Source organism: Salmo salar, chromosome 19 (genome assembly GCF_965601325.2).
Source record: "Salmo salar chromosome 19, fSalSal1, whole genome shotgun sequence".
NCBI classification, from domain to species: Eukaryota; Metazoa; Chordata; class Actinopteri; order Salmoniformes; family Salmonidae; genus Salmo; species Salmo salar.
In genome coordinates this window covers 3160509-3182164 of record NC_138309.1, presented here as the reverse complement: position 1 = coordinate 3182164, position 21656 = coordinate 3160509, and the positions used below count along the sequence as shown (strand labels likewise).

The window sequence follows — 21656 nt, the reverse complement described above, 5'->3', positions numbered from 1 at the left end:
AATACTGTTTATATAATAGCCTCAGCTATGGGACTTGCATCTAAATGGTTGTATAAAATGTATTAATAAGGATAAAGCTATTTGTAATACGTTGAGATGCTATGTACTGATGTTAATGTGATAGAATGTATTTCTGTTCAAAGCTGTAATGGCTGTCTTCTTCGTCAGACGAAACAGAGAAGTCATTGTCCAAGAAAGTGGACCAATACGCAGTGGAGTTAGTGTTCATCTTTCAATTTAATTACAGCCAGAACACTATTCAAACAACACAAGGAAACCGACAGCCAAACAGTCCTGTCAGGTGCAAAACACTAAACAGAAATAATTACCCACAAAACCCCAACAGAAAAACATGCACTTATGTGTGACTCCCAATCAACAACAACGAACTTCAGCTGTGCCTGATTGGGGGCCACACACGGCCCAAAACAAAGAAATACAAAAACATAGAAAAAGAACATAGAACGCCCACCCAATGTAACACCCTGGCCTAACCAAAATAAAGAACAAAAACCCCTCTCTATGGCCAGGGCGTTACAAAAGCTTAAATCAGTCATCGGCACGCCCCCCAGGGACACAGACAGGACCAGGCGTCATGTGACAAGCCTGTTCTATGTTCACGTATAAAACCCCTACCCTGATTTACTTTCTTGAGACCAGGCCTCCACTCCATGACGAGTTGGCCAATAGGTTTGACCATCCAATTCCTCTACTGAAAGTTAACTTTTAGACTACCGATACCGACAGAATAATAGCAAGTCTTTGATATTAATTAATAGTCTGCAGCTAAGTTAATTATATCATTGAACGCGAAGACCGACGAAACATCCATTCTATAACGACATTAATGAATGTCGCTTTGAAAGATCCATTCTAACCGAGAGAGAGAGAACAGGACAAAAACTCTCCAACAAGGATCCCGACGACACACTGAGCGTAAATATATATTGATTGCAATTGTTCCCGAATGAGTGAGCGTTCCTGTGCAAAGGCTTAGCATATCAATTGTTAATATTTATCAACTCTGTCGTGTCTTCTCAGCTGCCCTTTATGACCCTTTGTTTAACAAGACACCAGCCATGCCTGTTTAGCCCACTAGGGCACATTACTCTACCAACTCTTTGTGACGATAATTACTGTTTGTATGCTTTCTGTGAATTACTTAGTTTAGTAAATAAATGATTTTAAGACAATTGATGTACGGATGACTTTAGTAAAGGCTGGATTCGTGCAGATACAACAATTTACGACGTTTGGAATGAGACTGGACGCGAGGTAAAATACACCATTTAAACCAGAAGATAATCGGCCTATACTATAATATAATATAATATATAATGTTATAATATAGGAAAGTTATATTAGGAAAATTATAACTTTGTAATCTGAATATTTTCCTTGGTGCCCCGATCTCCTAGTTAATTACAATTAAACAATTAATCAGTTTAATCGCGTGATAATAATTACAGGGAGTTATTTGATAAACATGTCTTCAAGTTAATGGTGCCCAAAGACACGACATAGGTAAGGCAATAGCCATCTACTAAACATTTATACAGTGCTTTTTATTAAACACAAGTCATCATGTATTACAATAAAGGTCAATTCGGGGACTGTCTGTGTATTTGAATAGTTTTATCAATGTTTATTCGCTTCTGAATCAGTCTCTTCAGCCCAGCAAGTGGGTTTATGACCTGTAGTAACGAGAAACTCTGGTGTTGGATTACATTACATCGCCACCACCACTGAAGGCTGGAAAGTCCCCCCTATCTCCAGCTTATTTCATTCGCTAAAAGGCCCATCACTTCTAATCAGAAAGATACGCGTACGCGCATGTCACTGTCAAACGAACCACAGCACTAGAAATCTATGCGCATCCACATAAACTAGTCCCTGCATCGTTCTATGACAAACACAGAAGGTTGTATATTGAATTCAATAGGAGAAAACAGAGATGGCAGAGAGAGAGACTGTTCGTTCCTTAATGTAGCCATTGGCTGTATTATATAGCCAAAACATTAAAGAACTGGCAGTTTCTTGCTCTCTTTCTCTCTCTCTCTCTGTTTTCTTCTATATAATTATATGTAGTCTAATATTTAAACACATAGCTACATGGGCAGGGGGGAACACATGACATGCACTTATTTGAATATGTAGTTAAGCTGTTATACGGTATACAGAGGAGAACAAGGAGAATGTGGACTAGTGACTAAAATGGCAAGGCTGAATTTTTGTCCCAGTCCGCCCCTGCCTCAGAATGCTATTTTCTGTATTCTCCACATAGAGAGAGACCTGTCACAACAACAGACTACGATGGACACTGACAGTTGGTTACTTGGTTCAATAAAGTAAGTCTTTATTTTTCTGTTTCATTCTGTTTGTGATCTGCACCACTATCAAAGGGAAAACACTTAAATTAATTAACTTAATACACAGATGTGGATGTACTGGATACTACACATCACATCAGTATGTGAGCAATAACATGAGGTTATACATATTTTAAAGACAATATCCTAATGTAAAAGTATAAAATATGATGAATTTGGTGTACTATTTATAGAGCTAGATTAAAACTATTATTTTTATCTCATGGATGGTCAGTCCTTGCATCCATAGCTATGTCTATGAATTTGAGAGTGGTTACATTTCTTCAGCCCCCTCCTTCAGCTGTTGACCAAAACAGTGCCGGGGTGTTCGCTTTGGTGTTGTTAGATCTGCAAATTCCCCCTTTAAGTTAGTCTGCCCCATTTCTTTTTTTGTTGTTATATCTGCAGAGTTTCTACCAAAGCATTTCAACAGACCTCACACAAGACTAAAATAGTTTCTGTAATTAGAAAAGACTCTCTTTTTTACAAAAAAAAAGAACAAATGTAGCATCACTAAAGCACTGAGTTACACAATCTCATTCAAAAGAGCACATTCACTGTTTTGACCTGCCCAACTTCACCTGGCAACAGAGAGATCTCTTAAAATAATTATAGAATAATAATATAGTAGATCGGCCAACCGGGAAAAAGTGTTTGAAAAAATGTTTCTTGTCAAAAGCCGTCATCTGGGGGCCTCCCGAGTGGCGCAGTGGTCTAACTGCATTGCAGTTCTAGTTGTGCCACTAGAGATTCTGGGTTTGAGCCCAGGCTCTGTCGCAGCCGGCCACAACCGGGAGACCGGGAGACCTATTTCCAACATCTCACACAATAAACCAATTAAAAAAAATACATATTTGTTAAAAACATGGCAACAAAGAACAAAGAAATGGAAGCTGACAGTAAAACATTCCATTCTCGGAGTAAGAAAATAGAGCATGTGCTGCAACAGGGTAAATTCAACAGAAGGATGCATTGTTGATTGCTGTGTTAATGTCTTTGCATGTGTGCCTATGCATTCATGCATGCATTTGTGTATATTTATCTCAGATCATGTATTGCTATGCCATCTTATTTTTTTCAACAAAGAACATTAATAAGAATAAGTACAGTAAGATCAACAGTTGTCAATTATTTACAATTGTATGATCATATGACCAAATATACAGAATTTCATATAAAGAATAGTGACAGTTGGTACCTTTGTGTATTCTTTAAATCTGCCATAAAATGAAACACTGAATGTAAACATTGCAGTACATAGTTTTTGTAAGATTTGGTAAGGCCCCAATTTTCTTTAATAAATAAAACATATTTCGTAAGGATAAAAATGTTCAATGAACTCCTGGTAGTATAACAATGTTCATTATACTCCAAGACCTCCAGCACAGTATTTGCTAAATATATAAGCCTACTTCAACCTATATAATATACTGTCACTCGTATCACTCACACGCTACCCAAAACACCTCTAACGCCTCCACAACAAATACCAATATATATTTTGTTAATATATTTTTTATATTAATTAGGCTACTTCTTTTTACAGAAATTACAGTTCGACATCATGTCTGTGGAGGAACTATAATTTGTGCAACAGTCTACCATGAGGCAAACCCCTTGCACTGGAGCATCTGAATTGGCCCTTTACAACAGGCCTCCAACCAATACCCCATGAAAGTGATGCTTCCTATGTCATACGTCTGTATCCATGTCCCTGGGCCCGGTTTCCCAAAAGCATCTTAAAGGAGAATTTCATTATTTAGGAACCTAATCTGTAAATTTGTGATGTACTGTAAATGGCATGCTATAGAAGGGTCCAGACACTTTTTTTGCATTTTCACTTGGTTTTGAGAAACTTACACTAGCAGCGATTGACTTTCTGAGTTCCAGGACGTCCAAAGAACACAAAAAAAAACACCTAAATACGTATTTTTACAAACGGCAAAGCTCTTAGTATCGTGATGCAGGTCTTTAGCATCTTTACAGATGACATTGCGGATAAAGTTCAGAATGACACAATGTTATAAACCATTTTGTGGTGTGGGGCAATGACCATAGGGGATGTGGGGACCAAGTTAAAGAAAATAAATAAAACAACTTTTATAAATCAATAATATACATATTAACAACTGCAACAGTGATGAATGTGGGGGCAGAGTAAAAGTCAGTTGGGGGTATGGGGGAAAATGTCCATACAGGGAGAAGCATGTAAGGTAAATAACCGTTGAGGGGATGTGGGGAGGAAATGTCCATAGGGGATGTAGCGGGGGGGAAATGTCCATGGGGGAGTGGCAGGGGGAGATGGAAGGCTCATCAGGATGTCCAGGACCCAGTTACATACGGAGGAGTTCAGACCCATGGCCGTGAGCTTTGTAATGAGCTTATAGGGCACTATGGTATTGAACGAGCTGTAGTCGATGAACAGCATCCTCACATGTGCATTGCTTTTGTCAAGGTGGATAAGGGAAGTGTGCAGTACAATGGCGATTGCGTTGTCTGTGAATCTGTCAGGGCGGTAGGCGAACTGGAGAGGGTCGAGTGTGTTGGGGAGGGAGGTGATATGGTCTATGACAAGCCTCTCGAAGCACTTCATGATGACGGAAGTGAGTGCTGGTGGTCGGTAGTCATTCAGTTCAGTTACTTTCCCTTTCTTGGGCACAGGGATGATAGTGGACATCTTGAAGCAGGTTGGTATAGCGGCCCGAGCTAGGGAGAGATTGACAATGTCAGAGAACACAACAGCCAGCTGGTCTGCACATGCTCTGAGGGCTCGGCTAGGGATGCCATCTGCCATACGTCCTCAGTGGAGACTGTGAGTGTGTAGCCCACGTTGTCATCGTGGGCTCTCCTGGGCAGCTCAGGGTCATTGTACTCAAAACGTGAGAAAAAGGTGTTTAGCACCTCCGGTAGGGTGGCATTGATGACCTGCCACACATGCCTTGTGTCTGACCTGCTGAATTGCTCCTCCACTTTGTCCCTATACTTGTGTTTTGCCATCTTGATCGATCTGAGTAGGTCTTATTTGTACTGTTCAACCAAACTATTGTCCCTGGTAACCTTGCCCTGTTTATAAGCAGCATCGCTCTCTTTCAGTTTTCCTACAAGGCTGCTATCAATCCACGGTTTTTGATTCAGGAACGTTTTGAAAGACACTATTGGTATCACGTCATCTATGCATTTTCTTATGAATCCGGTGACTGAGTCAACGTATTCATTGATTTTGAAAACATATTCCAGTCCATGTGATCAAAACAGTCTTGGAGCGTGAATTCTGATTGGTCCAACTCTGCACAGACCTGTCCACCGGAACTTCCTTCTTGAGTTTTTGTTTGTAAGCGGAGAGAAGCAAGATGGAGTCATGGTCGGATTTGCCGAAAGGAGGACGGGAGAGGGCCTTATACCCGTGTCGAAAGGTGTGTAGCAGTGGTCAAGAGTAGAATTTCCACAAAATAGACAGTCGATGTGTTGGTAATAATTTCGGTGCACATCTCTCAAATTACTTTTGTTAAAGTCCACTGCAACAATGAACATTGCCTCCGGGAATGTGCTCTCCAGTTTGTTCAGGGTCCAATGAAGATCTTTGAGATCCTTTTTGGTGTTGGCTTGGGATGGGATGTACACAGACATGGCGATAATCCCTGATAACCCTCTCCGTAGCTAAAAAGTGTGACATTTGATGACCAAGTATTCCAAGTAGGGGGAACAGAAGCTCGCAAGTTCATGTACGTTTCCTCCATCGCACCATGTGTTGTTGGTCATAAAGCAGAGCCCAACACCTTTGATCTTGCCAGAGAGAGCCGTTCGAAATATACTAAAACCCACTGGTTGTATATAATCCGTTTGGATGTTGGAGGAAAGCCAAATCTCAGAAAACCAGAGTATGTTGCAGGATCGGATGTCCCTCTGGAAGGAGATCCTCGCTCTGAGTTCGTCAAGTTTGTTCATTTAATGACTGAACATTGGCGAATAATATGCTCGGAAATGGAGGACGGGACGCACAGCGTCTTAATCTCACTAAGATCCCGCCACGTCTGCCTCTCCATTGGCGTCTTCGCTTCCTACTCTAGGGAGGTCGGGTGGATGGTGAGTACCGAGTGATTCATATTCTAATAGTTCTACCCGGGTGTATGTAGTAATGCATGAAGTAAAATTATTATGAAAATTTGAGAAAAACAGCAGAAAACACCCACAAAAAAAGTAGAAACCTGCAATGTTTTATCAGAGCTCGAGGCGAGGCGCCCTCGGTCGGTGCTATCTTAACCACACACGCATACAGAGATCTCCGCTAAACATAGAATTAAGATGTTTTTCTGTCTCTCTGTGACCACCGATAACTTCAGAACGAAGTTGACTACAAATACAAAGTTGGCAATGTCTTTGCAATTGTTACAAACAAGCAAATGACAAACAATGCTTCAAATGAAAACTAAGATGACTGCATTAAAATATAAATAATATAGGCTACATAGGCCTATATACAGTATTTCAATCATATTGAAATACATTTTATGTTCAATCAGTTATATTTTGCTCATTTTAGGCTAAGCTACTCTTTGTAATTTTGGCCTCACTATTTGTCATTATGTTTAGCAACATGTGCAATGATGTGACACATTTTGTGCATTATTATTGGATAAGCATTTAGAATAAGCAGCCTCAATATTTGTTGCCATATGTGGAAATATCTAAAGCTGATCTGAGAGCAGCACTGCCTGTCTTTCGACCCTATCAGTATCGACACATGCTCCAACGACGCATTTAGCAAACATTCTCTCTGCGTGGTGTTTTGGGAAACGCATGTTACATATTCGGCCGTTGTAGGAATGATAAAAATGTTTAAACACTCGTAAGCCTAAGTTACATCACTATTGGGAAACTGGGCCCAGGTCTTTTGAATGGGAATGAAGACTATATCATTAAATTCAGGAAAACAAGGTCATTTAAGATATATATGATATAACATCATATTCATATTCGTGTTTTAGTCATATCAATGCCTTTTCTAAAAATATTTGACGCTCAAGAAGTAAGACATTGCAGAAAGTTAGAAAAGTCTCATTTGAACTACATCTCCTGCTGCTTTGACAGCATGCCGTAACATGCATGCTCTAGCCGAGAACTTACCAGTTTCGTCCTGCAAATAGGCATTTATATTAAGATTTAAATACAAATAAAAAACTTTACTGTTACTTTACTGTTAATTGATGCCAAGTTGTGGAAAGAACTGTATCCTGGATCCCTTCATCAAACAAACCTAAACTATTTGGTTTCACCAAAAAAAAAACATTTCCCATCAACAAATGCAGATCCATAATGTCGAGGAACAAAACTTATGATATGTTGGGTTGAATGTGTCCCTCGCTATCAAATAAGCGTTTAAAACACATTTCTATCCAGGGTCTTCCATGTTCGTCTGTGGGCTGCCATTGTAGATCACGCAGTAGCTAACTCTCACAATAAGAACCCGTTACTTACAGGCTGATTGATGTGTTGTATATTAAATTACACTGTTTGTTTTTTTATGAACATTGCCAGCCGGTACTTTTTTTAAATGCAAAAAAAAAATTAAATGCAAAAAAAAAAATGTGTAGACCTGGCGAGCTGTCGAAAGATTTGTAGTTCTAATGAAACGGATTTCACTTTTCGGCTTCATGCTTCTTCTTGGCCATCAAATACATTGAAAACCAGCATATGGTAGAGTATACAATTTAATATATATCTTAAATGACCATGTTTTCGTGACTTTGACGATGCAAATTTGAAGCTCATTCTTAGCCTACAAAACAAGGGAAACGGAACTAAAATTGATGTAACTTGCACATCGTATAGCGTCACACGCTGCTGAGGGAAACTCCACTCCTTTACAATTTACTCTCTCCTAATTGGTCCCACTCTACCTGCCAACTCCTCAGACCTTTGACCCCTATCCTGACCTCCTGACATCTAGCTCTGACCTCTGACTGATTGGCCTTTAGAAGACCCAGCTGACAGGAACCCACTGCTGCTCTGAGCTCAGTCTCTCCAGTGCCGTCTTCAGGCCGCAGAAGGCCCCCTCCAGGCTGTCGTTGATGATGTTCAGGTCAAAGTAATGTCCGTAGGCACGCTGGATCTTCCCGCTCTCATCCAATGTCGTCTTCAGCTCAGAGTCCTGCATGAGAGGAACAACATGGTGATGATAGTGGTGATAGACGTCTATGATAGAAGTCTATGCCCAAACAGTTCTAGCTTCTAATTTAAAAAATGAATCTCTCCAGAAATAAGTCTCTTACTGTTTCCGCCTGTTATAGACACCCCTCAGCACCCAGCTGTGCCCTGGACACCATATGTGAATTGATTGCCCCCCATCTATCTTCAGAGTTCGTTCTGTTAGGTGACCTAAACTGGGATATGCTTAACACCCCGGCAGTCCTACAATCTAAGCTAGATGCCCTCAATCTCACACAAATTATCAAGGAACCCACCAGGTACAACCCTAAATCCGTAAACATGGGCACCCTCATAGATATTATCCTGACCAACTTGCCCTCCAAATACACCTCTGCTGTTTTCAATCATAATCTCAGCGATCACTGCCTCATTGCCTGCATCCGCTATGGGTCCGCGGTCAAACGACCACCCCTCATCACTGCCAAACGCTCCCTAAAACACTTCTGCGAGCAGGCCTTTCTAATTGTCCTGGCCCGGGTATCCTGGAAGGATATTGACCTCATCCCGTCAGTAGAGGATTGCTGGTCGTTCTTGAAAAGTAATTTCCTCACCATCTTAAATAAGCATGCGCCTTTCAAAAAATGTAGAACTAAGAAGAGATATAGCCCTTGGTTCATTCCAGACCTGACCGCCCCCGACCAGCACAAAAACATCCTGTGGCGGACTGCACTAGCATCAAATAGTACCCGCGATATGCAACTCTTCAGGGAAGTCAGGAACCAATACACGCAGTCAGTTAGGAAAGCAAAGGCTAGCTTTTTCAAACAGAAATTTGCATCCTGTAGCTCTAACTCCAAAAGGTTTTGGGACACTGTAAAGTCCATGGAGAATAAGAGCACCTCCTCCCAGCTGCCCACTGAACTGAGGCTAGGAAATACTGTCACCACTGATAAATCCACAATAATCGAGAATTTCAATAAGCATTTCTTTACGGCTGGCCATGCTTTCCACCTGGCTACCCCAACCCCGGCCAACAGCGACGCACACCCCGCAGCTACTTTCCCAAGCCTCCCCAGCTTCTCCTTCACCCAAATCCAGATAGCAGATGTTCTGAAAGAGCTGCAAAACCTGGACCCGTACAAATCAGCTGGGCTAGACAACCTGGACCCTCTCATTCTAAAATTACCCGCCGCAATTGTTGCAACACCTATTACCAGTCTGTTCAACCTCTCTTTCGTATCGTCCAAGATCCCTAAAGATTGAAAAGCTGCCGCAGTCATCCCCCTCTTCAAAGGGGGTGACACTCTAGACCCAAACTGTTATAGACCTATATCCATCCTGCCCTGCTTTCTAAAGTCTTTGAAAGCCAAGTTAACAAACAGATCACTGACCATTTCGAATCACACCATACCTTCTCCGCTGTGCAATCCGGTTTCAGAGCTGGTCACGGGTGCACCTCAGCCACGCTCAAGGTACTAAACAATATCATAACCGTCATCGATAAAAGACAGTACTGTGCAGCCATCTTCATCGACCTGGCCAAGGCTTTCGACTCTGTCAATCACCACATTCTTATCGGCAGACTCAACAGCCCGGATTTCTCAAATGACTGCCTCGCCTGGTTCACCAACTATTTCTCAGATAGAGTTCAATGTGTCAAATCGGAGGACCTGTTGTCCGGACCTCTGGCAGTCTCTATGGGGGTACCACAGGGTTCAATTCTCGGGCTGACTCTTTTCTCTGTATATATCAACGATGTCACTCTTGCTGCTGGTGATTCTCTGATCCACCTCTACGCAGATGACACCATTCTGTATACATCTGGCCCTTCTTTGGACACTGTGTTAGCAAACCTCCAAACGAGCTTCAATGCCAAACAACACTCCTTCCGTGGCCTCCAACTGCTCTTAAACACGAATAAAACTAAATGCATGCTTTTCAACTGATCGCTGCCCGCACCCGCCCGACTAGCATCACTACTCTGGACGGTTCTGACTTAGAATATGTGGACAACTACAAATACCTAGGTGTCTGGCTAGACTGTAAACTCTCCTTCCAGAGTCATATTAACCTCACTAGGGCAGGGGGCACTATTTTCACCTCTGGATGAAAAGCGTGCCCAAAGTAAACTGCCTGCTACTCAGGCCCAGAAGCTAGGATATGCATATAGGATAGAAAACACTCTAAAGTTTCCAAAACTGTTAAAATAATGTCTGTGAGTATAACAGAACTGATATGGCAGGCAAAAACCTGAGAAAAATCCATCCAGGAAGTGGGATTTTGTTTTATATTGAATGCCTATACAGTATCCCATGATTTAGGACTCAAAATACACTTTCTATGGCTTCCACTAGATGTCAACAGTCTTTAGAAATTGTTTCAGGCTTGTATTCTGAAAAATGAGGGAGTAAGACCACTTTGAGTGAGTGGACCCTGGGAAGTCGCCAGACCTGTTTCCTGCGCACGACGCTATTGTCCGGTTGAAATATTATCGATTATTTAGGCTAAAAACAACCTGAAGATTGATTATAAACATCGTTTGACATGTTTCTACGAACTTTACGGATACTATTTGGTTTTTTGTCTGCCTGTTGTGATTGCCTTTGAGCCATTGGATTACTGAACAAAACGCGCCAACAAAACTGAGGTTTTTGGATATAAAGAGGGACTTTATCGAACAAAATTAACATTTATTGTGAAACTGGGAGTCTTGTGAGTGCAACCATATGAAGATCATCAAAGGTAAGTGATTCGTTTTATCGCTATTTCTGACTTTTGTAACTACAATACTTGGCTGGTAACTGTTTGTAATGTTTTGTGTGCTGGGCGCTGTCCTCAGATAATCGCATGGTATGCTTTCACCGTAAAGCCTTTTTGAAATCTGACACCGCGGTTGGATTAACAAGAAGTTCATCTTTAAGCCGATGTATAACACTTGTATGTGTTATGACATTTTATTATGAATATTTCTGTTTTTGAATTTGGCGCTCTGCAATTTCACCGGATGTTGGCCAGGTGGGACAGTAGCGTCCCACATACCCATAAGAAGTTAAACATCTCCAATCCAAAATTAAATCTAGAATCGGCTTCCTATTTCGCAACAAAGTCTTCTTCACTCACGCCGCCAAACATACCCTCGTAAAACTGACTGTCCTACCAATCCTCGACTTCGGCGATGTCATTTACAAAATAGCCTCCAACACTCTACTCAGAAAACTGGGTGCAGTCTATCACAGTGCCATCCGTTTTGTCACCAAAGCCCCATATACCACCCACCACTGTGGCCTGTATGCTCTCGTTGGCTGGGTTAGGGTTAGGGTTAGTGGTGGGTCACTATAACAACACCCACCAGTAGCACGCGCTCCAGCAGGTATATCTCACTGGTCAACGCATCCTTTGGCCACCTTTCCTTCCAGTTCTCTTGCTGCCAATTACTGTAACGAATTGCAAAAATCGCTGAAGTTGGAGACTTATATCTCCCTCACTAACTTTAAACATCAGCTATCTGAGCAGCTTGCCGATCGCTGCAGCTGTACACAGCCCATCTGTAAATAGCCCATCCAATCTACCTACCTAATCCCCATATTGTTTTTATTTACTTTTTTGCTCTTTTGTACACCAGTATCATCTGCACATCTATCACTCCTGTGTTCATTTTCTAAATTGTAATTACTTTGCTACTATGGCCTATTTATTGCTTTACCTCCTCACGCCATTTGCACACACTGTATATAGACTTTTTTCTATTGTGTTATTGACTGTACGTTTGTTTATTCCATGTGTAACTTTGTGTTGTTGTTTATGTCGCACTGCTTTGCTTTATCTTGGCCAGGTCGCAGTTGTAAATGAGAACTTGTTCTCAACTGGCCTACCTGGTTAAATAAAGGTGACTTACTATGACTTATTTGCGTACAAATAATTGCGCCCATTCAAAAAGCGTCTCAGGGTAGGAGTGCTGATGTAGAATCTTATTGATTGTGGTCTAAAAGGTCAAACTGATACTATGACATGACCGAGACAGTAACAAGGGGTTATGTAACACTGAGATTAGTGGTACACAGTCAGAAATGAATTGGTGTTAATGGGCTTATTAAATATGATGAATTGCTAGGGTTAATGCATTCTCAACATACCAGTCATACATTTTAACGCGTTTCAAACAACATATTCTGCTAACTGGAACAATGATGTAGCTATGATACAACTGTCCAGTCTGTCTGGGACTCACCGTTAACTGCTTAGTCATCACTCCGGCTTCTTTGGCAGACTTATTCATGGCTTTGAGGACCTCATAATCTGGAGCCTCAATAAACACCACGTAGGGAAGGAACTCTGATGTCCGCAGAACCTTAAGTGCCTGCAGAAATAAATGAAATAGTTGGAAAGCAGTTTTAATAATAGATTATTAATAGATGCTAATGCAGTAACAAGCTAATCAAATTAGCCATGAACCACTTGAGAATATTGAGTCTCATTAAAGTATTCCATTCCTTCCATTTCATCTCCGTAATGCAAACCTTGGCTTTGGTTAAAAAATATAATTCTATAATAATCCTATTACTTCACTGATCTATGTGCCAAAGTTTGGCATAGTAATGTAGCCAACAATCTCAATAAAACAATAAAATACGAAGGGGGGACCGAATTCTGTTGTCCTTTCAAAAAGAAAGAAAAAGGTAAAGATCAACCTCTTCTCTGGACATTGATGCAGAGAAAATGTCTGGAGTATTATACCGATGAACGAATAAAGATGCCCAGATGCTATAGTCTACCTGTGGGTTGACATCCAGGATGCAGATCTTTCCAGCATCCACCACCTCATGGATGGAGTTGATCTTCGTGCCGTAGAGGTTCCCGTCGTACTCGCCGTGCTCCAGGAAGCGTCCGTTCTTAATGTCCATATCCATCTCACTGCGAGTCATGAACGAATACATCTGTCCATCCTTCTCATCCACCTTGGGTTTCCTCGAAGTAACTGGAAACAGGTAATAAAGAGAGATTGATGGTTGTTGTTGGGTTATGTACATGAAGGTATAGCAACTGACAAACACAGTGCTGAGCAACGCACACAGAATAAAATAAAATGTAGTCTTTGTATCTCATACAAATGTGAATACAGTATTTATATTTCTAAATTGTTTGTATGTTTTTTTAAATATTTTTTTAATATGGCATAAATTACAGAATACCAGAGTAAATCAAAGGGTCAATGTCAATGGCTTTGTCAGTGTTAACCTGTTAGGGCTAGGGGGCAGTATTTGCACGGCTGGATAAAAAAATGTACCCGATTTAATCTGGTTACTAATCCTACCCAGTAACTAGAATATGCATATACTTATTATATATGGATAGAAAACACCCTAAAGTTTCTAAAACTGTTTGAATGGTGTCTGTGAGTATAACAGAACTCATTTGGCAGGCAAAACCCTGAGACAGATTCTGACAGGAAGTGGATACCTGATGTGTTGTATTACCTTTAAACCTATGCCATTGAAAAACACAGGGCTGAGGAATATTTTGGCACTTCCTATTGCTTCCACTAGATGTCACCAGCCTTTACAAAGTATTTTGAGTCTTCTGGAGGGAGATCTGACCGAACAAGAGCCATGGAACGATGATGGCCCATTAGACACCTGGCGCGCGAGTTCATGTTGGGTACCCTCGTTCCAATACGTTATAAAAGAGAATGCATTCGTCCACCTTGAATATTATTCATGTTCTGGTTAAAAAAGGCCCTAATGATTTATGCTATACAACGTTTGACATGTTTGAACGAACGTAAATATATTTTTTCCCCTCGTTCATGAAGTGAAGTCCGGCGGGCTTAGATCATGTGCTAACAAGACGGAGATTTTGGACATAAATGATGAGCTTTTTTGAACAAAACTACATTCGTTATGGACCTGTGATACCTGGAAGTGACATCTGATGAAGAGAATCAAAGGTAATGGATTATTTACATAGTATTTTCGACTTTAGATCTCCCCAACATGGCGGCTAGTCTGTATCGCAACGCGTATTTTTCTGGGCGCAGTGCTCAGATTATTGCAAAGTGTGATTTCCCAGTAAGGTTATTTTTAAATCTGGCAAGTTGATTGCGTTCAAGAGATGTAAATCTATAATTCTTTAAATGACAATATAATATTTTACCAATGTTTTCTAATTTTAATTATTTAATTTGTGGTGCTGACTTGAATGCCGGTTATTGGAGGGAAACGATTTCCTGAACATCAACGCCACAGTAAAATGCTGTTTTTGGATATAAATATGAACTTGATAGAACTAAAAATGCATGCATTGTCTAACACAATGTCCTAGGAGTGTCATCTGTTGGAGATTGTAAAAGGTTAGTGCATAATTTTAGCTGATTTTATGGTTTTGGTGACGCCTGTCTTTGAATTGGCACAACATTACACACAACTCTTGTAAATGTACTGTCCTAACATACTCTAAATGTATGCTTTCGCCGTAAAACCTTTTTGAAATCGTAAAACGTGGTTAGATTAAGGAGATGTTTATCTTTCAAAGGGTGTAAAATAGTTGTATGTTTGAAAAATTTGAATTTTGACATTTATTTGGATTCAAATTTGCCGCTCTTGAAATGCACCTGCTGTTGATGGAGTGCACCTAGCCCATAGAGGTTAAATGCTACTGTAGTGCTACTCACAGGGGATGGTGGTCCCGTAGCGCAGGGGGTCAGACACCAACAGTTTGTTTTTTAGACTACGGCGGCCCACTCCCTGTGCTCCAATCAGAACCAATGTCTTCCGGCGAAACGGGGAAACTTTGGCCACCTCCTCGTAGATCCTCAGCTCGTGCCGATCAAACTCTGAACAAGAATATATTCATATCAGATATCCACATAATCAGTATTACTATCAGTATTACTTTACCTAATCTAATTCATGCTGTGCATACACAATATAGCATACCACATTGACAACCGTTTACACTTTTTTCGAATAAAGTTTACAAGTAAAGAATACAATGGCAGCAGTTTCAAACATTGTTACGTTTACAAATTGTCATTTTGGCACAAAAAAACTTACCTGCATTTTTGGTTGTCAGATACATCATCTTTTTTTTCTTCTTCCCACCCATTCCAGAACAAAAAGGACCTGAGAAAGGCAACACACAAAATGTTGTCTTCATTCAGTACTTCTCAACCCACTTAAATTGAGTCTTACAATGTTGCTGTTCTGTATCATAAATCAACTCTGCAATATGTAGCCTGTACCACCAGAGGGGAGTATGCCAATGCATTACAGCAGGGGCCTTCAATCTTACCCAGAAACCCCCTCCCAGGCAAACAGCTACCCAGGGACCCCCTTCATATATTATCAAAAAATATAATTTTTCCCACGTCTTGTCTTATCATTAGGTGACAGATAATGACAAGGAGAACTAATCAACATTTTATAATCAATGGATTTAGTAGATTGTTTTTCATTATTTTGACCTCCCCACATTTGATTTGTTAGAGGAAGTGTAACTCTAACATAGCCTATTAGCTAGAAGGGTAACCCCAAACACATTTTCACTAAGAGCAGCTGTTTAGCTGTATAAACAAAGTTCAGCTATGTGTTGGCAAAAATGTATGTTCAAGTCAAAAAAGCTTGCTAGTAGTTTTATTCTCCTCTTTTCTACTGTAGATAAGTAATTTGAAATGTGTTTATTCTGCTGTTTCTAGCGATATTCATAGAAACGTGAATAAAAAAATAAAACATACATTTTTTGGATATATATCTATAATTTAAAAAAATTCAGAATCCCGGTTGAATACCCCTGCATTACAGAAAGGATGGCCGTTCAATTTGATTACAACAGTACATCTGGGAATCTCTGTCACTGCCCAGTCGTCTCTTCAGTATGGCTGACAGGTGGGCTTTAAGGACATTTGTTTGAAGCAAAGACAACAATGGGCATGACATAACCTTTTGATATGTCTCTTTGTTCATGGATACAATTATGACTGTAATATTGACGCAGTTTATATATTTGTTGATGGAATGCATTAAAGGGCCAGACCTTTGAAAATGGACCACTTCTGCTTTTTAAATATGGCTCGATCACATTATAATCATATACTGAATTCTGGTTCCAACGGCTCATTCGGTAGGACCATGGTGCTTGCAACTCGACAATTGTGTGTTTGAGTCTTACATTGACTTGATACAATCAATACATGTGTTGACTATAAGTAGCTTGAGATAGGCATTTTATATAGTCGTGGCCCAAAAAAATTGCACCCTTGTACTTTTTTCAAGTAACTCACAATTTTCCCTAAAAATAAGTTGAAATTGAACAAAGTATTTCGTCTCCACAATTCTTTATTTCACTGTTAATATTACAGAACCTTTGTTTTTTTATTCAGAACTTAATATACTGCTCAAAAAAATAAAGGGAAAACTTAAACAACACAATGTAACTCCAAGTCAATCACACTTCTGAGAAATCAAACTGTCCACTTAGGAAGCAACACTGATTGACAATACATTTCACATGCTGTTGTGCAAATGGAATAGACAACAGGTGGAAATTATAGGCAATTAGCAAGACACCCCCAATAAAGGAGTGGATCTGCAGGTGGTAACCACAGACCACTTCTCAGTTCCTATGCTTCCTGGCTGATGTTTTGGTCACTTTTGAATGCTGGCGGTGCTTTCACTCTAGTGGTAGCATGAGACGGAGTCTACAACCCACACAAGTGGCTCAGGTAGTGCAGCTCATCCAGGATGGCACATCAATGCGAGCTGTGGCAAGAAGGTTTGCTGTGTCTGTCAGCGTAGTGTCCAGAGCATGGAGGCGCTACCAGGAGACAGGCCAGTACATCAGGAGACGTGGAGGAGGCCGTAGGAGGGCAACAACCAAGCAGCAGGACCACTACCTCTGCCTTTGTGCAAGGAGGAGCAGGAGGAGCACTGCCAGAGCCCTGCAAAATGACCTCCAGCAGGCCACAAATGTGCATGTGTCTGCTCAAACGGTCAGAAATAGACTCCATGAGGGTGGTATGAGGGCCCGACGTCCACAGGTGGGGGTTGTGCTTACAGCCCAACACCGTGCAGGACGTTTGGCATTTGCCAGAGAACACCAAGATTGGCAAATTCGCCACTGGCGCCCTGTGCTCTTCACAGATGAAGCAGGTTCACACTGAGCACATGTGACAGACGTGACAGAGTCTGGAGACGCCGTGGAGAACGTTCTGTTGCCTGCAACATCCTCCAGCATGATGGGTCAGTCATGGTGTGGGGTGGCATTTCTTTGGGGGGCCGCACAGCCCTCAATGTGCTCGCTAGAGGTAGCCTGAATGCCATTAGGTACCGAGATGAGATCCTCATCTTGTGAGACCATATGCTGGTGCGGTTGGCTCTGGGTTCCTCCTAATGCAAGACAATGCTAGACCTCATGTGGCTGGAGTGTGTCAGCAGTTCCTGCAAGAGGAAGGCATTGATGCTATGGACTGGCCCGCCCGTTCCCCAGACCTAAATCCAATTGAGCACATCTGGGACATCATGTCTCGCTCCATCCACCAACGCCACGTTGCACCACAGACTGTCCAGGAGTTGGCGGATGCTTTAGTCCAGGTCTGGGAGGAGATCCCTCGGGAGACCATCTGCCACCTCATCAGGAGCATGCCCAGGCGTTGTAGGGAGGTCATACAGGCATGTGGAGGCCACACACACTACTGAGCCTCATTTTGACTTGTTTTAAGGACATTACATCAAAGTTGGATCAGCCTGTAGTGTGGTTTTCCACTTTAATTTTGAGTGTGACTCCAAATCCAGACCTCCATGGGTTGATAAATTGGATTTCCATTGATTATTTTTGTGTGATTTTGTTGTCAGCACATTCAACTATGTAAAGAAAAAAGTATTTAATAAGATTATTTCATTCATTCAGATCTAGGATGTGTTATTTTAGTGTTCCCTTTATTTTTTTGAGCAGTGTATATCAATTTAATCAGAAAATAAACATAAATTACATTGACAAAATGATTGATACCCTACCCTGGTCAAAATAACTGCAATCAAGCGCTTCCTGTAGCCAACGATGAGCTTCCTGCACCACTGTACTGGCTGTTTGGCCCACTCCTCTTGTGCAAACTGCTCCAGTTCTCCCAGATTTTAAGGGTGCCTTCTCCCAACTGCTGTTTTCAGATCTCTCAACAGGTTTTCAATGGGATTTAGATCTGGACTCATTGCTGGCCACTGCAGAACAGGCCAGTGTTTTGTCTGGAACCATTCCAAGGGGCTTTATGAAGTGTGTTTGGGGTCATTGTCCTGCTGGAAGACCCATGACCTTCGACGGAGACCCAGCTTTCTGACACTGGGTTGTCAGAAAGGCATGCTCAAGTGTGTGTTGGCAAATTGCAGTCAGGCTTTCTTATGTCTCTCTCAGCAGTGGGGTCCTCCTGGGGCTCCTACTGTACCATATAACCCCCTTTCATTGAGTTGGCGACGGATGGTGCGACAGGAAACTGTCGTACCTTGTGTCTGAAGGTCAGCTTGAATATGTGTAGCAGTTGGCCGAGGTGTTATCCACCATTCTAACAATTCTTCGCTGCAATCTTCCATCAAGTTTTCTCTTGCTGCCACATCCAGGGAGGTTGGCTACAGTGGCATAGGCCTTAAACATCTCGATAACATTACATACGGTGGAAACAGGAACATCAAGGTCTCTGGAGATGGACTTGTAGCATTGAGATTGTCCATGCTTGACTACAATCTTGTCTGACCTCAGATAATTCTCTGTTTTTCTTTATTTTCTCCAAACTCATTGTCATACACACAGTGACACAAAACAGGAGAATTAATCCTTTTCTCTATTCAAACTGGTTGAATTTATGATTTTTATATTACATGCACCTGCAACTCACCACTGGTGAGTACAATTCCAAAGTAAAGGAGAATCACCTGCTTGAAATCTAATTATTTCGAACTACTTCTGGAAGGTGCCAATAATATTGTCCGGGCCATTTTAGGATTTCTTTGGGGAATAAGCTACGATATAAATTAATTATTCAGAATTAATTTTATTTAAAAATAAATTGCACACCGAAGACCAAAATGTTTTATTTTTTAAACAGTTTTCTGGAAGAAATTGTGCATATTTGAAAAAGTGCAAAGGTGCCAATAGTTTTGGCCACGACTGTATGACCATATCATATACTGCGTGAATAGCCCCCACAAGTGTCCCATATTTGTCTCCTACAGGTCCAAGGGCAGTCTTAGTGCCTTAGTGGTCTGCCTGACTGCCACTTCCCTCTACTGAAGTGAAGAGCATGTGGCTGCAGGCGGAGTGGGGGACTCACCACATACCACCTGTGCTAGTGTGCTACAGACAGAAAGAGAACACTACAGTATGAATGTGACCTGGCACCTCCTGTCTAGATTGAGCTTAATGAGGAACAACCTGCCTTTCTGAGTTATGTCTTTCTAAGTCTGCTGCATTTTGCTAGTCCCTCTTCACTGATTAAACAACCATCTTAAAGGGTGACAAGGGGACAAGCAGGCAGTTAAAGCGTATACATGCACACAAAACACCCAGAACAACAAATGTCTTTATTTTGTCACAATTTATTCTACTCATTTTTGGTGGACCATTTGCGCATTCAGACAATAAAAAAGTATAATCTTATCCCATTTTATTTTTTCTTGTTTTATCTCCCTGACAAATGTGGGCTCCTGAGTGGAGCAGCGGTCTAAGGCACTGCATCTCAGTGCTAGAGGCATCACTACAGACCCTGGTTTGATTCCAGATTGTATCACAACTGGCTGTGATTGGGAGTCCCATAGGGCGGCGCACAATTGGCCCAGCGTCATCCAGGTTAGGGGTTGGCTGGGGTAGGCCGTCATTGTAAATAATTTGTTCTTAACTGACTTGCCTAGTAAATGTGTTCAACTTGAGTAAATTGAGTGCTGTCTTTAGTTTGTAGAAGATGCCAAGCTCCTTTGTGTCCTCCAGTACTTCTGTGGGTTATAATGCAATATATAATATACAGTACCTGCAGTAACCAGCTCCAGATCTCTCTTGACAAAAGCCTTCCTCTTCTCTTCCAGTAGCTGGCTAGGAATGAGGCCTGCACTGCCCCCCACTAGGTGACATGCCTGTGATGGAAAGAAATTCATAAATTGGTTCTATCACTGCATTGCAACAACAACATTTTTTAAAAACTATTTAGGATAAACATGATAAAGTGAAAGACTAAATAGTGGTTGTCCATTAGAAGGGACTGACCTGCCACCAGTTGAGGTCCTCCTGGTTGAAGAGCTGCAGGATGTCTCCACTGCTGAAGCCCAGGCCTGCCTCCTTACAGGGGATTAAGTTGTCATGGGACGGGTCATAGTCAAAGTGACACTTCACATACGCCTGAGGGAGATGGAGAGGGAGTTTGGTGAACAGGTCAGAGCTTGAGTAGAGGTAAACACCATCTAAACATAATACATAATATCTAGTGCTCAATACACTGCCTACTTAAAAATGCTATGTTAAACACTTTATTACAGTATTGTTTACATGCCATACTACTATTAACACAATACCGGCAACCAGTGTGTGGTCTCAATGGTTCCTGGTGAATAGCTACAGTATCTGGTCAAGACCATCTCAATCAGACAGCCTTGCTCACTTGAAACTCATTAATCTGCCTCTTACTTTCCCAGACAATACAAAGCTAGAGCACCACCCTTCGAGCCCAACCCCTGTATCCCATCTCCTAAAAATGGAAGAGTCGAAAGGAGTTAGAGCCAAAACAGGTAGCCATGGCAACCATTCCCTATGCTCAACGGCGATTACTCATGGCAGCAAGTTGAAGTGTGAATGAAATGTTCCCCTCAGCCCCTGAGCTACTCTAGACCTCCCATCACCCCTTCTACCCCCCAGTGACTTTAGCAATGTGGAGGGAAATGTTGTCACTTGGAGTCACAGACAGGACACTGGGTAAAATAAGTTTTCTACTTAGCTCGGTCACCTCAGCATACACCAGCACAGTACAGAGAGATGGTAGTTAATGTTGATACTTTGTAATATACCGGGCTGAACATCTCTTTAATGGACTGGATTAATTGGGCACTTAAGAGGAATGTATCATCCACTATCAATGTACTGTAGCACCCACCTGCACAAAGCTCCTTATATGTA

The 21656-nt window shown here is 41.5% G+C and overlaps 1 protein-coding gene across 1 annotated transcript in view; it reads right to left on the bottom strand.

Annotated features, from left to right (window-relative positions):
* Positions 1-218: 218 nt before the first annotated feature.
* LOC106578315 (MAGUK p55 subfamily member 2-like) overlaps positions 219-21656 on the bottom strand; it is a 110283-nt gene continuing 88845 nt past the window's right edge. Inside the window, exons 6-12 of the mRNA XM_082965564.1 lie at positions 20754-20885; positions 20531-20623; positions 15566-15662; positions 15184-15345; positions 13289-13491; positions 12745-12873; positions 219-8517 (exon numbers count right to left, since the gene is read on the bottom strand). Of these exons, the coding sequence (XP_082821690.1) occupies positions 8341-8517; positions 12745-12873; positions 13289-13491; positions 15184-15345; positions 15566-15662; positions 20531-20623; positions 20754-20885 (993 nt within the window). The 3' untranslated portion in view covers positions 219-8340. The remainder of the gene's footprint in view (positions 8518-12744; positions 12874-13288; positions 13492-15183; positions 15346-15565; positions 15663-20530; positions 20624-20753; positions 20886-21656) is intronic.